Raw genomic sequence first — 25,229 nt, 5'->3', positions numbered from 1 at the left:
ACATAAAAGTAAAAAAGTCGATGAAGAAAGGCCCTGGCACATGAACTAAACTTTAATGTATAATATATTAACTACGTAGTGCTTACGTAAGTGCAAAATGTAAACATTGTAAAACCAGATATTATGCTACATAAAATAATGTGCTTAAAACTAAAAGATCTGTGAGTGACAAACTCTGTCAAACCCTGTCAAACTCCTTTGACAGGGAGGAAACAATCTCAAATGTTTGTAGAGGTTTATTTCTGCTGTGTGATTGGCTGTTAGTTAAAACCATATCAGATTTTTTTTTTTTATATTGAGCATTTATGTCTAATGATTATCGTCGTTATCAACGTGAGTTTTATCGCGATTAATAATCGTAATTGAATTATTGCCCAGCCCTAGTGTGCATGTTTGCATGCATGATTGTGTGTGTGTGGGTGTGTGTGTGATTGTGTGTGTGTGTGTGTGTGTGTACGTGTGTGCGTAATTGTGTGTGTGTGTGTGTGTGTGTGTGCATGTATGTGTGTGTGTGTGTGTTTGATTGTATTTGTGTGTGTTTGTATGTGTGTGTGTGTGTGTGTAGATGCGTGTTTTACTGTATGATGTATTTGAGGCAGGGTGAAGGAAAGGATGCATATAGTGAACAATGAGGTAAATGAGTTCAGACTCAACAGCCAGCAGGGTTTTCTTCTCAGGATGAGTCAGTGCATCCTGGAGTGTGTGTGTGTCTGAACATGTTACGCGTCTGTGAGAAGGGCGGGGCAGGCAAGGCTAAATCGAGTCAGAGAGGAACAAAGCCCGCTAACGGAGAGGCCTGGAGAACCACAAGTCAGCAGTCTTCAAGCTCATTTGCCTAACAGCACATACCGTATAGCTTACACACACATACGCATACATACATACGCACACACATACACATACATACACACACAGGCATATGCCTGCACACACAGACACATACACACACACCCACGCGCATATGCATGCACACACTCACACATACATGTACATACACATGTACATACACACATACACGCACACATACACATGTGCATACACACGCACACATGCGCACAGATACACACACTCACACACACACTTGCTGTCATAGACACTCACAATGGCACACACGTACACACACCAACACACGTACACACACAGTAAATACTGTATGCTATCCTAAATGCTGTTCAGGGAATGAGAGGCAGAAGACACCTCATCAAGGGAATGTCAGCGACTTTCCTCTGAGAGGATGGGAGAGGAGCGGGGATGTGGGGGAGGAGAGGAAAGAGACAGGAGGCGAGCAGAGAGAACGTCTAACCTCGGAGCCAGGCTACACCATGCAATTATTGCAGTCATTTTTTTTCCCCGCTCCAAACGAGGCGGAGTATTGGAAGACGCCCCCCCCCCCCCCCCCGTATGTGCAGAAGAGCAGGGTGGCGTCGCAGGACTCCTGCAGCCCTTTGCCGTGGCACTGTTCTCTTAGCAACACCACCAATATGCATTATTCATCTCAGCCGTTACGGAATGGAAGAGCCAAGCGTCGTGCCTTCCTGCCTGCACACCCAGACCAGGACTGAGTACACAGCATGGATACGGGCAAATCCACTCTCTCTCTGTCTGTCTGTCTCTCTCTGTCTCTCTCTCTCTCTCTCTCACACACTCTCTTTCTGTCTCTCGCTCTCTCACGTTTGCTCTCCCGCTCTCTCGCACACACAAACACACACACACTTTGCACATGCACTTGCAGACACACACACACACACACACACAAACACACACACACACACACAGACACACAAGCACACACATGTGCAAACACACCTACACACTTACATGCACACACGCTTTCTACTTGCACACAGTGTAACACACCTGCTGAGGGTGCAAGGTGAACGCCAGGATAAGACAGGGTTAGCTCGCTATGCTAGACTGGAGGAAACAGGCTAAGCAGTTGCCCTTAGCTAAGCTAAATGCATCCATTCAGGGGAAGATGCTAAATGCTACCCGAGCCCTAAAGAAGGATTCAATAGTGCTCCTCTGAGCTTTTTAATTACCTCTCTAATAGGCCCTGCGAAAGGATGGTGTTGTGAACACGAGCACCAGGGCACTTATTCATCCCTCTGCTGTTTAGCGAGGAGATCAGGTTGAACAGAGGCCTCACCAACACACCGTTGTTATACAACTATGATTCCTCTACCTGGTATCGACTCACAGAGATGGTACGGCACAATATTATTAGCAAGACTGTAAAGAGATTGCATGAACGCAGAATTCAAAATAACAATCTCGGGAATGATTATGTACACGAAGGAAATTTAGAAGGCTTTGAAACTTCCACGCTCATCCATTATTCAACGTTCTCATCATCAACATCTCGACTGTCTGTCGGTCAGTAAATATGCTCTAAAAATGTCAAAAACGTTATTTAGCATCTTGAAGATCATATAAGATAAGAATATGAAAACGTATGTTTTCAAATGTGTTTTGTGTGTGAATGTCTGTGTGTGAGTGTGTGTCTGTGTCTGAGTGTGTATGTGTATGTATGTTTGTGTGTGTTTGTGTGTGTGTGTGTAGGTGTAAATCTAATTGCATGCAATATTAATAATGATATTCTCAAGGGGATTGTCTGTAATAGAATATAATGTGACCTATCTCCAAAATCAAGTCCCCTCTCATCCTGCTGGAATTAGGGTAAGCTACAGATGTATCCCTCTACATTCCCCTCTCCATCTTGTCTTCAACATAACTGTCCAAAGAAGGAAAAACAGCATCAGACGTCGAATGAAGGCAGAAAAAACGTATGGATAATCTCCCTGGAAAGAAGTGTGCATCACCTGCTCATCTAAACTTTCCTCCGTCTTGCGGGGAACGAGACAAAAACGTTAGATGATGGAATAAGTGAAGTAAGACCTTAACTTCCAGCCTCTTTGGGGCAGTAAATGAGAGGCTATGTCTCCGCTCTGACTCAAGCCACGCTGGTGGAGCAGCTATAGGACACTCGGCTGATGGATTATAAGCAGGCTGAAAACTGTGAAGTAGAGCTAAAGCCATGGGATTTCCCACCCTATTAACCATCTCTATTTATATCCATATGGCCTACTGTGGACAACACTCCTTTCGATGGAAAATGTCAGGACTAATAAAAGCGATATGCTTGGATCTAAGCCAATAGTGTAACGTGTATGATATGGACTTGACCAATTCTCATCTACAGGGTTTGTTTAAGGGACAATTTGAAAGCTGCCTGGGTGTCTCTTTGTAGTTAAGTAGGCAGTTTAAAATCTCAAATTGTATTCACAGAGAAGCATTCATTAATGAAACTACAAACAAGGTGTCCTCTGGAGCACAGATTTCCTATGGAGGAGGGGAGCTAATATACCACACAGGCAGCACCAAGCTGATGGATCACAACATTAGGGAAAGTTGCGCAAGGGTTGCTGCTGATAAACGGTGGAATGGCAGCAGGGACAACAGACAAGGAGGTCTCAAAAGAACTGCCGTCTACCCTTTTCCACCATTGGATTTACGTCGTAAACATCACTTGACATTGTGGATACGATTTGTATGGGAATTGTTGTGCACCAAACGTGTTTATAGTTCTATAGGCCTAAAATACTACGTAACTATATTATTGTTGCAAGCAGGATTTGTGTATTTTTGTTTAATTAGTTATCCTCTACGTACCTTTTTTGTGTGATTTTAATAAACCTTTGCAGCACCACTGCCACTGATTGCTCAGCAATGGTGCTTCAAATCCACACAGGTATTATTTGTTCCAGCCACTAAGAAAGCTTTAACACATCATAGATAACCAATGACATTACCCATGTGCAATCCAATCTCCAGAATGACTTTTCCTGGATCTAATAAAGGTGTTGCTGCTTTTTTAGGTTCACTTGTGTCAATCTTTACCAGGAGTTAAAGTCGAGGCCAGATCATAGTTTTGATCCAGAATAGTGTTCACACTGAAAAGACTTTATGTAATTTTAAACCTTTCTCCTTCAAAGAGCCCAGTAGACCGCTGGATTCATCAGGGGACCCATCAGTCACAAAAGGTTGCATTATAACACGCGTTCATACATATGTGTATGAGAATAATTACTCTGTGGTTTCTCTCATTTTCAGCCATTACACCATTAGCAGAGCCCATTATACTAGTGTCTTTGGTTTCCGTGGTTACTTGACTAAGCACAGCCCTTACTATAGATACTTTTGAAAGGAAACTAAAAATCTACTTGCTTGAATATCATTAAGCTTATAATGTTTATAGAGAATTATACTTGATTACTGTATTAATAAGCTATATGCTAATAAGCATGATAGCCCTATTATTTGTTGTCATTACAACAAACGTTAAAAAATTCCCAAACAAAAAACTTTCTATCATTTTAGATTTGACATGACATATTGAGCTCAAACCCTTTATATGTTATATACGATTATATACACAATATATATCTTATAAGGCAGCACATATCCTGTATTGATTGTTAGATCACAGCCATAGATGGAAACAGGCTACTCTCCAATACAATGCAATAAATCCATGAGTGCCAAACTCCATTCAGCAGTAGTGTTGGCTGTAAATACGTGTAAACCAAGAGGGATGGATCCCACCGGCTGCTATAGCTCGGGGTATGTAGAGCCTAGCCATAGAGCGCTGATTCACCTGTGATAAGAGACCACACCAGCTTCTACTGCTTGGCAAACAAAAGAAAATTCTGCGATGATCAGCCACACCTAACAGACTTTGGGCCTTTTGGGAGCCCAGGCTGTTGTTGACACACCTTGAGTGTCAACAAGACAGGTAGCTAAACGGTCCAAACTATCTTCCTAGTTTGTGCATATACTGAAACACCAGTTGAATGGGTGTTTGTCAGTCACTGAAAGCCTGTCCTTTCTTGACAGTAGAACTTCATATGAAATTGCCTTCTGGGCGTTATTTCTTGTATGCTTCGTAGGTGCTGTTAATTAGAACAGGACATGGAGTTGGGACTTGATGGAGGAATAGGATTTGATGATTGGTATTAATGGGAGTAGCAAAGTAGTTCAGCTCCCAATAGTATTGCAGTTGGTGGTAATGTAATCCCTTGTCTGCTCAGACTTGAAGACACAACAGTGGTGGTTTCACCAAATGTTTCTGTGTCGTGAGGTAAAAATCAACAGGATAGATTGTAGAGGTGCTGAGGTGATGGCGTGGTTGTGGAGGAGGAGAGAGGCTGACATTGTGATTCTACATTTTAGTATTAGCAGGAGACACAGACATGGCATCTTGCATCGTAGCCTAGCAGAACAGCAGTAGCCTACATTTAGCAGAAAGAGACATTTTATACCTGGAAAAAATGCTTTGTCTCAAAATGTTGAACAATGAATTGAGAATATAAACAATAATAACATTATTATATTGGCTTAACACTATAGTATATATATATATAACAATATATATAATTACAATATAACACACGGATAATAATACCTGGCGTCAATTTAAGGGACGAGCTCTGTGAAAACCATACAAATCTGTGTGTAGTAAGTACCACACCCGCCTCTGTTGCTAGTGCCTACGCTGCAGGCTACGACAAGAGAAAGGGGGGGCTACTGAGGCATCACCATGGCAATGCAGTGACGTCTATTCCCCTTGCTCTAATTGGAGGAAACCCCGTGGCCCTAGCTGCAGCCTACTGGTCTTTCAAACTACCCTTGAAGCGCCGCCTCTTTCCCCCGCGCAAAATACCTATTGGTTGGTACTTCAACGATTAACTGTCTATCATGTCAAATAACCGTTTGTGATTGGACGTACAACGTTAAATCGAAACGCCCCGTTTAGCATGTTAAGTTGAATTTTACTGCCTCTGCTGTTCGTTGCCTCTGACCAATCCCTCAAATCGGATCAATTTTGTGGAGCAAATTTGGCCGCAGTAGGTCAGAGCCTTTGAGTTAATATTTATCTTCTGTATTTTTAAAATGATTCTCGTCTATTTTTTATCGTTGATTCGCGCGGTTACTGCAAGCGACGTGTCGGTATAAAACGCCTTAAGGAGCCGCTCTGATTGAAAGGAGTGGCCCGGTGGCTAGGCTAACGGTAGCTTGCGGTTCGGTGGCTACGCTATGTTAAGCTAGCTCCTGCGGTGGGTTGTTCCGCGAAACGCTTCGAAATATCTCGTTTTCTCCTCACGGTTGACGTCGGAGTGGTGTTTCGGTGGTCTTGGATCAGGGCAGGGCGTTTAGGTCGGTGGATCCAGGTTCTGGTTCTTGTTCTACAGCGGGATCTCACACGCAGTCGCTCGATAAGGAGAGTTGAATTACTACCAGGTCGGATCTAGACCTTCGTCCAGACCTCAGTCCGCTGTTCGGATGATCTAGACCTCCATCCGGACCGCCTTACTCCGCGATTCTGATGATCTAGACTAGACCTGCATCCAGACTGCCTTAGTCCGTCATTCTGGTGATCTAGACCTTCGTCCAGACCTCAGTTCGTGATACTGATTATCTAGACCTTCATCCAGACCTCAGTCCGTGATAAGGATGTTCTAGACCCTCGTCCAGAACTCTGTCCGTTATTAGAATGATCTAGACCTCAGTCCGTTTCTCTGATCTAGACCTCCTTATAGACCGCTATTCTGTTGCAGACCCGTGTCTTGATTTCTTGTGACACTAACCAAACATTCCACCCTCCCCTAGGTTTGAGGTTTATCCGGAGAACGACGCTGCTCCAGCCTCCTTGTTGTAGACCTTCACGTCCCGGGACCTGTAGCTCTCTTTGTGCGGCCGGTACTTGTTCTTCACCCGATATAAACTATGGATAAAACGGAGCTGATCCAGAAGGCCAAGCTGGCGGAGCAGGCCGAGCGTTACGACGACATGGCGGCGGCCATGAAGGAGGTGACGGAGAAGGGCGAAGAGCTGTCAAACGAGGAGCGTAACCTGCTCTCCGTGGCGTACAAGAACGTGGTGGGGGCCCGACGGTCGGCGTGGAGGGTCATCTCCAGCATCGGACAGAAGACCGATGGCACGGATAAGAAGCTGCAAATGATCACTGAATACCGGGAGAAGGTGGAGGTCGAACTGCGGGATATCTGCAACGACGTATTGGTAAAAAAACAAACATATTGTGTGTTACTGTCAGGAGATCATCCTGAAGATCAGGAGGAGATCTTTGGTCTTTAGAGATAATGTGCGCGGGTTGATGTGCGCAGAGTATCCTGACGACATGACATCAGCGAGGCTTAAAAGCCACCGTCGTAATGTTGCGGTTCACTAGTCATTGCGTCACTGTCCGATACTTATTACAATGTATATTAGACTGGCTCATTAACACAATTGGTGCTATTCCGAATCCAATCGTGCTTTCGAAGATGGCTGAAATACGTGAAAACGTTTTCGATCTGTTGCCATTTTCTTTCTGGACGTGAACGCCTCGCCGTGTGCAGCAGACCTCCGCGTCTGTTGGAAACCACCCTCAGACATTTGACAGAATAAAGCGACATCAATGCGGGAATCATTCAAAGTGAACATACTTAATAAATCTCATTTCGCTTTTTCTTCGATGAATCAGTTTTGGGTTTCTAATCACATATTCTCGACGGAAGTGATGCGTTATCGACTCATCCTGCCGTTCCTTCTGGGAATATGTGAGCGGAACAATATGCCAAACCCTCGCATGTCCGTCAAACGGTCAGAATGGCTCTGGCTGCCAGCAAGGTGTGTCCGTGTGGACGGGGGTTCTTCCTATCCTCGGTACGGACTGAGGACCCCCCCCCCCTAGCTGGCCCGAGGGGAGGGTATGCTCCCGGCCATGTGTAGCTCAGTGAGGATTTCCTCATGTAGTGTTTGACACACCCAGTCCCCCTGAGCGGCCAGCCCCCCTCTTCCCGAAATGTGTTCAGATGGAAACGGCTGCGATGTGAACACGTAGGTGTGGACTGGGCTGCAGTCGTACTGAGGCACAGTGAAGGATATGGTATCTGTTGGTTATGACATCAGTATTTACCCATGAGATAACGCTTCATGGGGAGCGGGTTTAAGTGAGTTTCGGTGGGCGTGTCAGGCTGTAGCCTTAACTTGTCTTCTCAGACCAGATGAGCTAGTTGTAAATTCATGAAGCAGACTGCAAAGGATGCAGGTCTTACCCTTGGTAAGACCTCAGGGTCTGAGGAGTTTACATAAGAGTACACCGAGCCCATCCTAGTTCTAGCGGTTCCCTGACACAACACTAGACGCAGGTAGTTCCTCCCTGGGGCTACAGAGCAGTTGGGTAAGTTCAGGGAACGTAGGTCTGGATTCCACACGAAATGGTCCCATGGAAACCGTTGCTTGGTTCAACATCATTTGAGGCTAGGTCTTTAATTTCTACGCTGTCTGCTCATGTGCAACCTTGACGAGACCCATTTCAAAGTCAAACGCTACCTGGGTTGTCATGCGGAGCCTCACATTGTTGATGACTGGGTGCTGGATCTCATTAGCGTGAGTTAGTCGTTTGAACACTGCACCATTATAGCCGCCTTGGTCAGTGACCTAGAGGTACAGCCATGACATGCTCCCGGGGTGAGCTTAAACCCACCAAGCTTCGAGGTGTGCGCACGTGTTGAAATGCGAGCCCAGTGAGACGGCACCGTGGAACAGGCCCCGCTGCTCCACCATTGTGCAGCATGCAGCGAGACAGGAATGCTTGGCACTCGAGACATGTGCATGTTGGGGCTGAGCTAATCTTTGTGTCGGTAAAGGCCGGGGAGTGGCTGTGGGACTATAGGCTGGGTCTGGGCAGGGCCCTCTCCCCCGAGGGTTTGTGAGGGGGGGTATAGCTTACCTCAATGTTACTGATCCTCCCCCTCTTTTTGATTTGATGTAGCATTAGGGTGGTGTTCAGGTTCTTCATCCTGTGTTCATTGTTTGTACACCACTGCATCGTTTGGTTTAAATTCGGCGTATCATGTACATAAAATTCAAACAAAATTATTGAAACACGGATAAGTTATGTTGGATTACAATCACATTATTAACGTCATAGACAATCCTTAATCATTGTTTAGACATGGTTACATGTAATGCATTTTTTTTTAACGATGCGTTTATGAAAATATGACAAGAAAAGGCTTAAGGCACCTGGTTGTTGGAAGGTGTAGATGTTATCTAATCAAATGATGCCGCACCCTACTACAAATAAACATTAAGTCATTTGTATTGGGTGCCAGATTCTGAACCACCTACCACTGATAACCTACCTCTTAATTTGAATATACAGTTGAATTAAATGGCTATTACACCTGTTGGAACAGTTTAAACCGATTTATTAGAAACATTTTATGTAATCAATGTTCTGTTGAGAGCGTGTGAAGGGATTCAAAGGCAGTTCAACTCTTTACTTTTGACAGAAGCAAGAGATGACCATGGCAGAGTCTAGGACTATATGATGGTGAGAATAGTTCTGAATCTGGGGCAGAAGATTGTCAGGGGCACACAGGAGGCCTGGCCTCATTCAGAAGGCTTCAGGCTGCCTGTACAGCGCTGCAAAATGGTTCCAACCACTGTCTGAGGCTGTGCACTTGGCTTCCTGATGTGGAGGAATTGTGCACATTCATCTTCGAGGACTAGAGTGGGGAGCGCAGCGCCCTCTTGTGGTTTGTGTCAGTCATGTTTCGCTCGTGATCAGGAAGTGCATGGCGTTGAATCTGTTTTGGAAAAGTAATTTTCAAAACGCCCTCAAGTTAAACTTGTGTTTCTTTTTCCCACAGGGACTGCTTGACAATTTTTTAATTGAAAACTCTACAAATCCGGAGAGCAAAGTCTTCTACCTTAAAATGAAGGGAGACTATTTTAGATACCTCGCCGAGGTGGCCGCTGGAGACGACAAGTCAAGTGAGTCCATGCCTTACCTCCTTCCCCCATCACTCCTCCCTTTGAGCTACCTCTAGTAAGCTCCATTTTACCAGGACTAAAGGAAATCACCTGGTTGTGAAATCATACATCATTACATTAATTTCTTTAGAAATGTCTGGAGTACAGATATACAAACATAATCCAAGTCTTATGCAGGAACATGGAACCTGTACCAAACATAGACGTTTGCATGTCTGAAGACACAATACTGTACATGTTCGGATGCTGGCTTTTGCATAAACAAGCCTGACTCTTTACCTTCCTACTTTGTGGCTTTGCTCAACCTTTTGCGTTTCCACTGCGTTTAATGCTCCTACATTTTTTTCAAAATCGATGTACCTCGCTGTACTGAACGACCGTTTCTTTCTCTCTTCCAGAAACCATAGAGAGCTCTCAGGATGCCTACCAGAAGGCCTTTGACATCAGCCGGAGGGAGATGGACTCCACACACCCCATCCGCCTCGGCCTGGCCCTCAACTTCTCTGTCTTCTTCTACGAGATCCTCAACTCTCCAGAGAAGGCCTGCGAACTGGCCAAGAACGTCAGCAGCCCTTACTTTTCTCTTTCCTTCTCTTGTTTACCAGTTTGATTAGCTGATGGAGCACGGTGTTTGGTAGTTAAGTGATGGCCCTTGTCTTTGTTCTCCCCCTTTCTCGGCAGGCGTTTGATGATGCCATCGCTGAGCTGGACAAGCTGAACGAGGAGTCGTACAAAGACAGCACTCTGATCATGCAGCTCCTGAGAGACAATCTGACAGTGAGTTTCCTCCTCCTTCCTAACCGTGGGCACGCATGACACATGACAGTCACAAGACCGGCTTGGAGCAAAACATGAATGGTGCAGATACTCGTGGTTGATTCACTCCTACATCTCCTTTAAAATCTTGACACTGACGGCTTGATGCTGCTTTATAAGTGCTTCCACTGCAACAGTTGGTCCACTGTAAAACGCAGTGGCTTACAGTGCGTTTACACCGAAAGCGATGTGAATATTCTACTCACGTCGTAAACCATCAAACTTTTCTCACATGAGTGATTTGGCATCAAGCGAAATCCGTGCCAAAGTTCAAATATTTAAACTCAAGCAAACGCGCAAAATTAGTTTTGTTTGTGCGGGTAGAATTGGCGTAAACCGCGTTGTTCACTCCGCGCACTTGGTGGCTGGAGAGAATGCATCTGTTGATGTCTTGGCATTGACTTTGTGTATTCGCTCCGCTCTTGGTGTGAACGTACGGTTCTTATTCCCTATGGCTCACCTCCGGTCTTGTCTCCACAGTTATGGACGTCCGACAACACTGCTGAGGAGGGCGAGGGCGGTGAGGTGGTAGAGGCCAGCGAGAACGAGAACTAAAACCACCGCCCATCAAGTCGGGGTTCATTCCTAAAACAAAAAGCAACAAAAAAAAGAAACTTTTTACACATCCTTCATTCCTTCTTGCTCCACTTAAAAACATTCTTGCATTGAACCCATTATTGAATTGAGCTGTGTGGGGAAATCTGGGGTTGGGTGGGAGGGAGGGGTTCACGGAAGAAAGTATTGGGCTTTCAAATTTGAACAAAAGTGAACAGATTTGATCAAAAGTGACCGGAGCGGCCCTCCAGTCCATCGCTAGGTTTTATCCCCCTCGCCCTCCCTATGTGGCAGTGACTGCCGTAGATTAATAGCTTTACTCGGTATCAGTCCCAGGAGGCTGTAGAGGGCAAACACTCCACAGAGCGTCTCCTTTAACAACTAGAAACTTTTAAAACATTGAACTTGGGAGTTTTCATTTTCAATAAAATTGAATGTTCAATAGAATTTGAAACCTGTTAGATTAAGACCATTTCGTCGTCGTTTCCCCCCCCTCCCCACCCTCTATGTTTTAGTGCGTCTGTCTCTTCACATTTCTGTGGTACGGCTACTGCTGCTGGAAGTTCATTTTGATGCTAATCCCAGAGTTCCATATGACCAGGGAGAGCCAGTGTAACGTTCAAATGTTCTGACTTTTACTATACCACCAGATGGTGCCAATCGGTTGAACACTCACATTTTGTCCTCTTCTAAAGCAACTGTTTCACTTCAGCATGCCCGAGTTGGTGGGAGGGTGGGGGCGTTGTCATTACAGGGACCTATTAATGGGAAAAACAGTTCTGCCATGCATGCAATTTTAAATATGACACTGGAATGGAATTTAAAAAAATGCTATAATGCACACAAAGTCCAATGGTTAAGTTTGGAACTTGTCAGGGCCGGTTTGTACACATTAAGAGGGTGTCGGTTAGTTCAGTGATTGTTAAGAGATTTGGACCACTATTGTGTTTTGCTAATCATCGATTGTAGTCCCCAAAAAGCCTTGTGGAACAGTTTGATGCCCTATGTATCAGCTATGTAACATGAATAAAACATTTTATAAACCCAACTTTGTCTCCTTGACTTTCTTTCTCTTATAAAAAAAATCTTGATGGTAAATCATTGAGATTTCATAATGGGTATTCACATGAACACAGCCTACATAGAGGAATGTACACTGACAAATCAAATAGAAAGTTCCTTCACCGAATGCTGCTTAAGACAACACGTATAATACTGCATGCATAGACAAAAACAAAACTAAACAGAATAGCCACTTTTTTACTGAAGAAAATACTGCCTTGCAACATTATTCTATAATGTTGCAAGGCAGTAACATTATTATTACCGTTTTTACTATGTACTATATACGTATATATTGGGGTTATTAATTGAATCACAAAATATTTACTTCTGCCTATATATGGTATAAACATGTGTTTGTATCTCTATTTATGTATAATTTTCATTAAATTGAGATTAATTAACTATTGTCTGCTTCCTAGTTGTGCATGCTAAAAAGGGTACAACAAACCAGGAAGATCCATACAATCCATAAATAAAAAATAAATAAACAGAAAAATGAACTCCAATGCCAGCATTTTATATTGAGAAGATGTTCTCTGTCCATGCGTCCATCAAGACTGAACTTGAAGGTTCAGGATGACTTGCAGATCAGCTGATCATTTCAAATGCTGTACTTCCGGGTTGACGCAGCTCTCCGTCATTTCCCGTGTTGTCGTTTCAGAGTAATTGTTTAAAATGTCAAACTTTGAATAAGAACTACAGCGTTGTTTAAACCTCTACAATGATGAGGCATCTGCTGTTCTTGGCACTGGTTGCTCCTTGTTGGATCAACTGTGCGGTTAAACGGTCTCCCCCTGCGGGGAAGAGCTCCGAGGACGAGCCTGAGATGGGTGAGTTTAGCTTGGCTCCCTAGCCCTGCTCCCTGGAGCTGGTCGACGCCTCTTAACGCGACGTAACGGGAACATAACCGTCTTTGATTGTGTGGTGTTATCTTCTTTATCTATAAGTCTTCCTTGGTAAGCGAGCTGAGTCATTCGCTCAGTGTATCAGCGGGTTAAAACAACCGTATTACTAAGTAGTAACGTTACTGTGATGTTGATGTTTAACAGACACTTTTTCATCGTTATATATTGGCTGGAATATTGTAATATTCTTCCAGAGTCCCTGAACTCGATCCTATCGGACTTTGAGGTGCTGCCCTGGTCGGGGCTCCAGCTGCACTCTGTCCGGAAGAGGGACGCCCAAACCAGGTCCCACTTGGAGCGGCTTGTCACGTTCCAGGCCCTGCAGAGGTACGGGACCCCCCGACCCCCTTAGATTGTGGCAATGCTTACAGGCCATTGTGTCTGCTATACCGTCTTTGGTTTGGGCTCACCTCATCTGTTGAACTACAATGTCTTCAGTAAAAAAATATCTTTATATGATATATTTATGTTACGCTGATATGGAAATGCAAAACCCGGTGACTACCAGTGTTTTTTGTTTCGTGTTTGTCGTAAAAGTGTTAACAACGCATAAGCAATTCAATTACATTCGTCCAAGCATTCATTTATTAAAGTACAATATTTAATTTTATTGTATTTTATTTGTCCACTGTCAGGAATTTCAAGCTATACTTGACCACAAACACAGACCTGTTCACAGAGAACTTTAAAGCCGTGTTTGTTGATGAACAAGGACTGGAGGAGAAGTACGACGTCCAGCTCCAGAACTACTTCACTGGACACGTTGTAGGTGGGTAGCAGCAACCGAGCCCTCAGCTGTCCATTTCTTTTTAATGGCGTCATATTATTATGTATTATGTATCCCCCTCTTTTCAGGGGAGGAGAATTCACGTGTGCAGGCACACATTGATGGGGACGAGTTCTCTGCCCACATTCTGACGGACAAAGCGGAGTACAATGTGGAAGTAAGGCGTTTTCAACACCATGAACAACCGAACACCGTATGACTGAACCTTTTCACTAGAACCCGCAGCCTGGGCAGGTGATGACGGCTAGGCCTGACTCTGAACCATACGAGGCCTATGTATGGGGCCTGTCTCACGTATGGTTCATCTCTGCATATCTGTGTTCAACTCCAGTCTGCTCTCATGACTATTTGGTCCTTCACTATTCAGTAAAAAATAGGTTGATAGATCCTCTGTGTGTCACCACTGAAACATCTAAATGGTGGAGCCGTTTGCTCGAGGTTCCTCTCTCGTTCAGCGATTAGTTGATCAAGGTGACCCGCGGATAAAATAAAATAGCTATATTGGGGCCAAGAACCTGAAATCTGTCTCGGACCCCATGGCTACTGAAACCTCAAGAGAACTGTAGTGGAACCCAACTATCTCAGCCTTTCCTCGCTTCTCCTTTCCTCCCAAGCCTGTTTCTCCTCCTCCTCGTCATTTAAACTTTTCATTCTCCCACATTCAGTGGGAGTCCCTCTCGGCGTTCTGTGACCCAGCTCTTGACCTATGGTGAACCAAGCCCTTATTCTCCCTCCCCAGCCCCTGTGGAGGTTCACTAACTCTCCCCAAGATGGCCGCGTGCTGGTCTATCGCTCGGAGGACATCAGGAACATCAGCCGCATCGCGTCGCCCAAGGTGTGCGGCTACATCCACGCAGAGGCTCAGCAGCTGCTGCCCGCCGGCGCAGCCAGGTCCGGGGGTCTGCCGGAGGACGGTACGTCTGTCTCCCTCTGTCTCTCTGTCTCTCTGTGCGTCTGTGTGTCTCAGGCTCTGTCTGTGTGTGTGTGTGTGTGTGTGCGCGTGTACGTGTGCGTGTGTGTGTGTGTGTGGGGGGGGGGTCCTACTCCGAGGCCCTTGAGGAAAATGAATGAGGCTAAGGGTTCTAATGGAGGGGGCAGCGAAAGGCAAGGAGGATGGCGTACGCTAGGACGGGATTGTGCTGGCACTGGTCCACCGTAGGGCCACCTTCTCCAGAGACCGTAGATCCAAGGGTGGCTTGTGATTAGCTTGAGGCTATTTTCTGCATTTCAACTTCAGTTTTTCAGTTTTGAATGCATTTAGGTGTTCTGCATCCTTATTGCATAGAAGTCTGGTTTAATAATCATGCTATGTTGCAGTTGTGCAATTCAGAGGAAAGAATTGGTATTTTACTGAATTGGGCACGAGCCATTCTCAGTGTGAAAGTTATCTATAGCTCCTATCTGTATTTTAGGACGATGAGAGGTGTTTTAGGAGACGGGGTCTGAAGAACAGGACGGCAGTAACACAATCTGTTCCCAGGCAAACAAAAATAAGCCATGTCGCTAAATGTGAAAACCAGGGCGGATCAAAACAGGAACACGCCCTCATTGTTTAACCTCTGCATGTCTTTGTACATCTCAATGAAAGCTGACTCTTATGGTGTTGTTACATTAGCATTTTGGCCGTGAGTCAAATCATCCGAAACTGCTCTAGGTTTTGTTCTAAACGGGGGCCGTCTCTGAGGTCGGGTCAAAGCGATCGCCATCTCTCCAGTCTGTTGTCTCCTAAGATGGGGGCGGATCAGTCCCCTGTCTCCCTCTCCTGTCTGGCCCACGCTGACTGTGTGCTGCTCCCCTGCAGAGCTCCTGCACCGAGAGAAGAGGCTGGCCCACGACCACAAGAAGAACACCTGCCCCCTGCTGCTGGTGGCCGACTACCGCTTCTTCCAGCACATGGGGCGCAGGGAGGAGAGCATCACACTGAACTACCTGGTAGGGAGCGCTCTCCATCCCCTCATCACATGCGTTACAACATACAGCATGTACTGGGCCGCATGGAGGAGAGCATCACACTGAACTACCTGGTAGGGAGCGCTCTCCATCCCCTCATCACACGCGTTACAACATACAGCATGTACTGGGCCACATGGAGGAGAGCATGCGGCCCAGTACATGCTGTACTACCTGGTGGGACGCTCTACCTGGTGGGACGCTCTCTCCTCCCCCTCATTCACACTCTGTTGCAGCAGCTAATGGGCAGGTAACCGGATTAGTTGTGGATGATTGTATTGATTCTTGTTGGACGTGTCAAATCGTTTGACACATTGAGTGGACGTAAGATGCTACAAAATGCTCAAGTCGGACATATTAGACGAATCTACAAGATGGTCCACCAAGGGTAAAACAGCTTCGTAACAGATGCAGAAACGTGTGCTGTGTGTAAACATTACTACGATTCCATTCTTCCAAACCAGATCGAGCTGATCGATCGAGTGGACGACATCTACCGCAACACCACCTGGAACGATGAGTTTAAGGGCTACGGGGTTCAGATCCAGCAGGTGTGTGGCTCAGGGTCTTTACTCAGTATATCGCACGTACAGGAGGAACCGCGCCGTCGTGGGCTGCATTTTTGTGACCTTTCAGCACTTCTCTGAGCCCCCCTTATGTGCGGTGGCCTTCCAAGAGGCAGCGCTAGCATAACACGGTCCTTTCTGTTGAAATGGATAACACCGTTTTCTGAGCAGCCACTGAGAGCTCTTGTGTGTGCCTCTCGCGGGGTAATTGAATTTGTTCCACAGGCTCCGGGATTCAATGGAGGGCCCTGTTTGCGAACGCTATGAACCAGGGCCTCTGTCACCCAAAGATATGCAATAATTTAGTCGTCTTTGTGCCATTCTTCCCTCTGGCCCTGATGATGAGTAACAGAACATGTAGTGTGATTCCAACTTTGAGGGAATTATCTTCACTCTCTGCATAAGAGCATGAAACAGAAGAGGGTGTCTGAAGAAATCTAGAAAATATATCATGCTGTTGAATATAGCGGTGAACTTAACGTTTCCTTTAGCGATTCTTTTAAAATTGTGCTGGATGTTGCTGCACTTTCTATACTTCATACACCGTATCTGTCATTCATTTGCAATGCATTTAAAACGCAGAAAATTCTGTTACCACCCCACTGTTATCATGACTGGCATCTCAGTCATTGTGCCAGACGTAGCAATCATAAATCAATAACAGAAAATATTGAATCATGTCGCACTTATCACTAAGGGGATTTTAGATCATTCCACTTCATTCTTTGATGGTCTCACCATGAAAGGACCTCACTACATTTACATTTACGGCATTTAGCAGACGCTTTTATCCAAAGCGACTTACAATAAGTACATTTGTCATAAGAAGTGAAACAATATATCGCTGTCAGTACAGTAAAGATGTTCATAGAACCAAGTGCAAGTACAGCAGTGATAGCAGCTACTGCAGATGCTACACAATTAAGTACTATAAATAAGTGCGTACCTTAAGTGCCAGGACGTACAACATACAATGGTGGCCGGAAGGGGCTGGGAGGCTATGCAGAGTCGAGGTGAACTCTGAACAGGTGAGTTTTGAGGTGAGCCACTGGGAGTTGACTCTAACAGGACGTCCCACTGCCCCTCGCCTGCCTGTCAGTCAATGCATTGTGACGTCCTCAGATCATCATCAACAAGGAGCCCACCGCCACGAAGGGGCGGACCAGGGCGCACTACAACATGAAGGGTTCTCCGCAGGAGGGCAAGGACGTGTGGGACGTCAAGAAGCTGTTGGAGGTGAGGGCCCACGAGGCATGAGGGCTCCCATCACTGCTGCCATTATGGGATGGACAGGGAGACGGACAGGGCAGGGTTAATCCAGGTTTAGACAAGTTCTCAAATGGTCTCAACATCTCAGGGTGGTTTAAATCTGAGCTTTGTGATGCCATATGATGAACATGAAAAGTGACTTGAATAACACTCTTTTTAAATGGAGCACATGAGACGGTTTGCAAATTTGAAGCGTTCACAAAAAATGAAGATCAGATGTCAACCAGTGTCTTCATGATGTACCATCTGTGCTGTAGATGGTTTGGGGTTTTTAAACTCTGTCCATGTGGCGTTTTCCAGCAATTCAGCTCAGACATCGCGGACAACGCGTCCACCGTGTGCCTGGCCCACCTCTTCACCTACCAGGACTTCGACGAGGGCACCCTGGGGCTGGCCTACGTGGCCCCGTCCAAGGCTCAGGCGCTGGGGGGCCTCTGCCCTAAAGGTAAGGCCCCCCGCTGGACTGGCGACATGGGAGCTGTGCTGTCCGCATACGATGAGCAATAGGTTCTGACGATGACATAAGCACCCCTGGCTCTAACCTGTGGAGGTGACGAGCTGCAGGGATGTCGGCACGATTCACTGCTCTGGACGTCGTGTTTGTGATTCACTATTTCAGCCGTTAAAATATAATAATTGGTTCCTCTTCCCTGTATGGTTTTGTACGCAGAGTATTACCCCTCTACCTCGGCCCGGAAGCCCAGCTACCTCAACACCGGGCTGACCAGCACCATGAACTTTGGGAAAACCATCCTGACCAAGGTCTGTTAGAATCCAATCAATCCAGTCGCTGTTTTCCTTTACCGATTTTGCCCGTGCAGAGTCCATCACCGAGTTGAGCCGCACTGAGTTGGGACCTCTCAGAGAAGGTCCATCTCTAAGAGAAGGTCCCTCTCTGATCGTGTCCACAGCCAAAGACACACCTTCCTAGCGGGAAGCTCTGTAATGAAGACACTGATCCCAGCCAACAGTCAGAGCCAGCGGAGACAGACCAGTGAGTTCAGCAGGATGACGCGACACCAGGCAACCTGCCTACTGGTGGAGGCATCAGACTCATGTCTCTTCTTTAGTGTTCAGGGAAATGCTCTGTAGTGCGGATCAAGGAGAGGTCCCATTGTTCACGGCATCGCTGTGCCAGACAAGGAGTCTGGATGACATGAATAGAAGTTGGATCACTTTAACCCCTGACCCATTTCAGGATGGAGTTCATGACACTGTCAGATGATATGCTATAATACCCCTGTGTGTGTCTGTGTGTGTGCCCCCCCCCCCCCCAGGAGGCGGACCTGGTCACCACCCACGAGCTGGGGCATAACTTTGGCGCGGAGCATGACCCCGACAACCTGCCCGCCTGCGCCCCCATGGACGACCATGGGGGGAAGTTCATCATGTACCCCATCGCTGTGAGCGGGGACCAGATCAACAACAAGGTACAAACCGATGGAGAACATCAGATAACAACAGCAGTGCACTGGTGGATACACTGGAGGGGGCTAGATGTAGTGTAGCTGTGAAACGCAGATACCCTTCAATAATGCCTCTAATGGACATTACTCTTTAGAAGTGAAGAAACACGGCCATCTTTCCCTTTGTGCGTTTGAGCACAAAGCACAAATCGTTAACGACGAGTTAAAACCCGCCGGTCTTCCTCTGCTGTCCAAAGCACTTCTCCAGCTGCAGCAAGACCTCCATCGGGAAGACGCTGAGCTTCAAGGCTCACGAGTGCTTCAAGGAGCGCAACAGCAAGGTATGCGGAAACTCGCGCGTGGAGGAAGGGGAGGACTGCGACCCGGGGCTGCTGCACCTCAACGACGACCCCTGCTGCACGGCCGAGTGCAAGTTCAAACCCAAAGCGCAGTGCAGGTACGGCCAATCAGAGACCTGCTCAGACACCTCTTGGGAACTCCAGGGATTATCAGGCTTGTGTCTGTTAGGAGTTTTGTTCAAGAAATGACAGACAGAGAGACACACACGTGCGTGTGAACCCTCCAGCTGTGGAGCCTGTGTGTGGAGCCACACAATGGTTCTTTGTGTCGTGCAGCATTTTCTAACATATTTATTTCATAGTGAGCCAGGCCCAGATCTTTTCAAACAAGCGTTTCCCTAACCCTTGAAGCTCGCTGCTGAGCGGGCTGCTGAATCCCGTGTTCTCCTCCTCCCCCCCACAGTGACAGGAACAGCCTGTGCTGTAAGGCCTGCGTGTTTGAGCAGGCGGGGAAGCGCTGCCAGGAGGCAATCAGCGCCACCTGTAAGGGCGTGTCCAGCTGCACAGGTGAGCGCCCCCTGCTGGCGGTAGGGGTCTAAACCCATGGATAAGCAATGACAGGCGTGCACTATTTAAGTAAATGAAATAAAACGGCAGGAAAACAATGAATGGGGGTTTATTCAAATCTTTTAGGTTAAATATTTTATTAAGTTTAATCAATTAGTTCTATTTTTGTGCAGAGCTGTAGCCAATGTGCATTTCACATTGAACAGAATGATTTCAGGTTTATCTTTTTTTTTTGACTGTTTAAGTGTGAGTGAACACACTTTGAATCGAACAGTCAAATTGGAAAAAAAAACATTTTGGGCTGAGCCTCCGGCCGACCCAGTGTGGTACTTTTTGAGTTCCGTCGTTGAACATGAGCTTCCTTGAGGCCGTGTCCAATCTTGAGCCTTCCCCTGACCATGTGACCCGTCACCTGGGTGTTCTCAGGTGAAAGCAGCGAGTGCCCGCCCCCGGAGAATGCCCTTGACAACACGCAGTGCGTGGACATGGGCAAGTGCCTCTCCGGGGACTGCAACCCCTTCTGCGAGGCGGTGCAGAACCTGCAGTCCTGCGCCTGCAACGGTAAGACCGGGCAGAGCTCAGTTAAAAGGGTGGTATCATGCCACCAGGCAACGGTAAGACCGGGCAGAGCTCAGTTAAAGGGGTGGTATCATGCCACCAGGCAACGGTAAGACAGGGCAGAGCTCAGTTAAAGGGGTGGTATCATGCCACCAGGCAGGTGGGAGTAGGATTAGCCACCTGGTGGCATGATATCTCCCCTTTAAGTCTCAGCAGGCTAAGTACTGTTTTTAAGTGCCAGAATGTAGGCTACATACTGTTTTTAAGTGCCAGGACGCACAACTTACAGTAAGTGCCTAACCTAGCCATTCAACTAGCAGCCCCCAGCCAGCAAGCGTTCAGAACAAAGATGAAGACATGAACATCCGGTTCCGGTTCATGTCTTCATCTTTGTTCTGAACGCTTGCTGGGGGGGGGAACTGAATGTGGAAACCGCACTCAAGATGAAGACATGAACATGTGATGGGTTCAGAACCCACATCAAGACACAAATGTGTGATGGGTTCAGAACCCAGATTAAGACATGCACATGTGATGGGTTCAGAACCCAGATGAAGACATGAACGTGTTTCCGGAAGTGTTGCTGTTCAAAAGGTGTTTGGTAAAATGTAATGTATGACAACGTCTCCCCCCCCCCCCCAGAAACGGAGAACTCATGTAAAGTGTGCTGCCGGGGGAAAGACGGAACCTGCTCTCCGTTTAAGGAGGCAGACGACGACTTCCTCTACCTGCGCAAGGGCAAGCCCTGCACTGTGGGCTACTGCGACGGGAGCGTGAGTCATCTGAACACCCAGTCTTTACAGTACACATGTTCTATACCATTTTTCTCCTTCCCGATACCGATTCCTGAACTTGAGTTTCGGCCGATACCAAGTATATACTGACAGAGCATCTAGCATTGTAACTACTTATAGCACTTGTTCTTATTGAAGGGTTCTCTTACGATGAAAGCAATGTTTAGTCGGTTCACTGACTGTCGACAACATAATTTTTTGCAGATCTAGATCATTTTGTTTTTCTAAGCTATAATTATAATAAATACGTGTGTATTCTTGTAGTTAGGCATCCATGTTTTTCCAACTTGGTAGCTCGAACGCACGTAGGTCGGAGATGACGTGTTTCCAATTCCGACTTTCCCCATCCGTCCATTAACGACACGGCATAACACCTGGTTGTGATGTTCTTTGCCTGTGTAGTAAATCAGCTAGTCAGCTGATGGTATCGGATCGGCGCATAGACTTGCGTACTCGTCGATACCCAGCTGGCTGGAGTCCCTGAGCCTGGGACAGGGGTTTGCGTTTCTGTGCGGTGGTCATTGTGTTATGATTTCTGTGTGATCTCACAGGGAAAGTGCATAAAGTCAGTGCAGGATGCGATCGAGAGGCTTTGGGATTTCATCGACAAGCTCGACATAAACACATTCGGTAAGTCGACTGCATTCTCCTTTTAAATACTACAGCCGTTATGAAATTGCATTTCAGTATTTATTGGCAATAAATTGACATGATAACGGGTACCAAACGTGTTTGGAGACCCGGTTTTTCATGTCCCCTTGTTACTTCCATGGTCTTATTTTATGAGTGGATCTGTGTTTCCTCAGGGAAGTTCCTGGCTGACAACATCGTTGGCTCCGTGGTCGTCTTCTCTCTCGTCTTCTGGATCCCCCTCAGCATTCTTGTTCACTGTGTGGTAAGTGGGAATCCAACTCACAACCCATGCTCGCTTTACAATGAATGAGGATCAGACACCGTGTATCTGATGATGATGATGATTATGATCATGGTGTCTGATCATCATTCATCGTAAATCGAACATGTGAAAAATGTAATAATTTCTTGAAAACGATGATCAGCTGAATGATCATCATGATCAGACACCATGTGTATGAACATAATTTTCTACAAGATTTCAAACCTGAAACATAATTAAAATAATGTCTTGTCCTCACCCTGCGACATAGATAATACAATAGTATGACCAGATAATATGATAGTATGATAAGATAATATGAAAGTTTGATAAGATGTGCGTTTCTCTGCAGGACAAGCGTCTCGACCAGCAGTATGAGCAACAGCAGAGCAAGCCCTACCTCTTCCCTCCCAGTGTAAGTGTCTCTTTATTAGACCACACCCTGCCTCTTCAAGTGTCTGTTTATTAGACCACCCCCTACCTCTTCAAGTGTCTCTTTATTAGACCAGGCCCTACCTCTTCCCCCCCCAGTGTCTCTTTATTAGACCAGGCCCTACCTCTTCCCCCCCAGTGTCTCTTTATTAGACCACCCCCTACCTCTTCAAGTGTCTCTTTATAAGACCAGGCCCTACTTCTTCCCCCCCCAGTGTCTCTTTATTAGACCAGGCCCTACCTCTTCCCCCCCAGTGTCTCTTTATTAGACCAGACCCTACCGCTTCCCTCGCAGTGTAAGTGTCCCTTTGTTTGGCTCAACCTCTAGACTAACTCTACTAATGCACTGTCCTGCCATCATCTCTAACCCACTGACCGCACTGATGAGGAGAGGGGATCGTGATATGAGGCATCACAACAGACTTTCATTGTGGACATAGACGTACTGTTATTTAAATGGCCCTGCAGTTTCACTGCGGCCACCAGGCCAGTTTGAAGGCAAACTGAATGGCAATGATGCCACCATCTAGACCTAGATAAAGCTCAGATAGTTGCAGTGGGTCAAGGAGATTCTGATTGGGTCAAAAGGCCTCAAATGGATGGGGGAGCACAACAGGTCGGACACAAAGCCCTGTGCGGGGTCTGAGCTCCAAGTGACCTGTCATCACCCTGTGCCTTGGCCCCTGTTGTTCTCATTGGAACCGCAGCAGAGGATGGTGGCCTGTAGTTGGGCCCCCGCCCCGGGTCCAGGTGAGTGCCAGCTCGTGGCTCCGTGTTGAATGGCGTGCCACTGGATCTCACCGTGTGCATGGTCGGTCGGGCGGCGCCGCCGCCGCCGCCGGATACTCTCGCAGCCCCTTATTTCTTGACGCAGTCACTTGGTTTTGTTGTCATGGCCACTCAGAAAGTCACATGACCTTCAGCCTGATGCATGCTAACCACCCCCCCTCCCCCCCCTGCCATCCTGTAATATGTTGGCTGTCATCCCATCAGCTCCATCCGGTCTAAAGAGATTTAGTCAAGAAATGAAGGGTGCGTTTTAGAGGGTATCCTGAGACAACATCCAGGGCCGCGTGTGTGTTGTTGTTGTGGTTCAGCCTGCACCGCCACACAGGATGTTGTCCTTATATGGTGTTCTGCGCTTGTGCTTTGACCCCATCGTACTGACCGGGGGAGGCACACACTCCATTTGATCTGTTCTGTTCCTCGATCTGTCAACTACTGACATGGAGTAAACAGACAGAGGAGAAGAGGGAACAGGTTTTAAAATGGAGTGGATCCCAGCCTCGGTCCCGACCAGCAGCCGGCTGTGTGGCCCTCCGTCTCTCACCCTGCCTCCCCCCCCCCCCCCCCCCACAGACTCAAGAAATGCAGAGCGGCCTAGAGGGGGGACACATGCCCCTCATCAAACAGGCGCCCTCCTTCTCCGGCGGCCTGGCCGCGCCCTGCTTCCAGCCGGGTTCAGACCAGCACCCGCAGCCCCCGATGGGCCCGGCGGGGGCCTCGCCGTCGGGCAGCAGTGTTACCCCGGGCCCAGGCCCGAGCTCCGGCCTCCCCGGGGGGACCAGGATGGACACCATCCAGGAGGACAGCAGCACCGAGTCTCACCCCGGAGAGGAGGGCCCCCCGGGGGACGGGCAGCCCACCGTCGCAGCCTGCTGGTCGGGTACGAAGTCCTCCTGCGAGGTTCCGATCGCGCGGAGCCCGGGGGGGCGGGAGCGCCGGCCGCTCCACAGGCAGGCCTGCGTTGACACCAAGGAGACGGAGTGCTGAGCGGCGCCACACGAGGGAACAACCCCCCCACATGGAGGAACCTCCTGCAGAGGCATTCGCTCTAAATCGACACACACATTGATAAGCATTTTAAGTGACACTGGGTGTTTAGCACTCATGAGACCGGAGGACCAGACACACAGGCACCAGAGAGCAGAGCTTCAGTAGGCTCTGCTCGCGTAGTCTCAGAAAGTCAGGGACTGCTGTTTCACAAAAAAACTGCTTATTGAGTTTCATGTTCCTTTTATACTCGTAGATAACTGTACTTTTCCTTTTTAAGTTACGCTTTATGGTTAGTTGTTTAAGAGCCACTACTGATCCGTGTGAAACGTCGGGGCCCCAGTATTACCAGTTTGAAAGTGATGCTTGGTTTGTCTTTAAATCTTGAAGATGGTTGGTCATGTGTGCTTTATAACTATGTTTTGATCTCCTCCAAATGAACCCTGACCCCTAATGAACAGTATAGTGCCTTCTGTGGTTTTTAAGCCTTATTGAGTTCTGATTTGTACAGAGAGCCTAACGATGTGAGGCTTTGAAGGATCAAGATTCCCCTGATCCATGTCTAATCACTCAATCCCCTCTTTCTTATTTCTGTGCACTTGTGTACCATTTGAAGCCTTTACCATCCACGGATTCATCATGTTGTAATGTCTGTATTATAGGTCAAGAAAACAGAGCTCTGTATTGTATCCACTGAATGGATGAGGTTGTCAATTTAGTTCTTATGCAAACAATTTGTCCGCTGTTGGGCT

General features: G+C 47.0%; 2 protein-coding genes across 3 annotated transcripts; both read left to right on the top strand.

Moving 5' to 3' along the window:
• Window positions 1–5,803: 5,803 nt before the first annotated feature.
• LOC307087030 (14-3-3 protein zeta/delta-like) lies at window positions 5,804–12,259 on the top strand. 2 transcript variants are annotated; one of them, XM_079752425.1, is made up of 6 exons: window positions 5,804–5,907; window positions 6,667–7,077; window positions 9,717–9,840; window positions 10,239–10,402; window positions 10,522–10,617; window positions 11,137–12,259. In XM_079752425.1, the coding sequence occupies exons 2-6, from the start codon at window positions 6,784–6,786 to the stop codon at window positions 11,209–11,211; spliced, it is 753 nt and encodes a 250-aa protein (XP_079608551.1). In that variant the 5' UTR covers window positions 5,804–5,907; window positions 6,667–6,783; the 3' UTR covers window positions 11,212–12,259. The 2 variants fall into 2 exon arrangements, with proteins under 2 accessions (XP_079608551.1, XP_079608552.1); XM_079752426.1 differs by having other exon boundaries at window positions 5,811–5,903.
• Window positions 12,260–12,898: 639 nt separating this feature from the next.
• Window positions 12,899–25,223, top strand: adam17a (ADAM metallopeptidase domain 17a). The gene is made up of 19 exons (XM_079752832.1): window positions 12,899–13,106; window positions 13,376–13,508; window positions 13,817–13,950; window positions 14,037–14,125; window positions 14,708–14,882; window positions 15,770–15,900; window positions 16,383–16,469; window positions 17,607–17,720; window positions 18,054–18,198; window positions 18,424–18,515; window positions 19,031–19,183; window positions 19,417–19,616; window positions 19,922–20,025; window positions 20,452–20,586; window positions 21,226–21,356; window positions 21,929–22,007; window positions 22,184–22,272; window positions 22,625–22,687; window positions 24,064–25,223. Exons 1-19 carry the CDS (start codon window positions 12,998–13,000, stop codon window positions 24,475–24,477), a joined length of 2,577 nt encoding a protein of 858 aa, XP_079608958.1. The 5' UTR covers window positions 12,899–12,997; the 3' UTR covers window positions 24,478–25,223.
• Window positions 25,224–25,229: the final 6 nt, after the last annotated feature.

Source organism: Pollachius pollachius, assembly GCF_949987615.1.
Source record: "Pollachius pollachius genome assembly, chromosome: 15".
Classification (NCBI taxonomy): domain Eukaryota; kingdom Metazoa; phylum Chordata; class Actinopteri; order Gadiformes; family Gadidae; genus Pollachius; species Pollachius pollachius.
The sequence above is the reverse complement of the archived record's forward strand: the minus strand, read 5'-3'. Positions and strand labels throughout refer to the sequence as shown.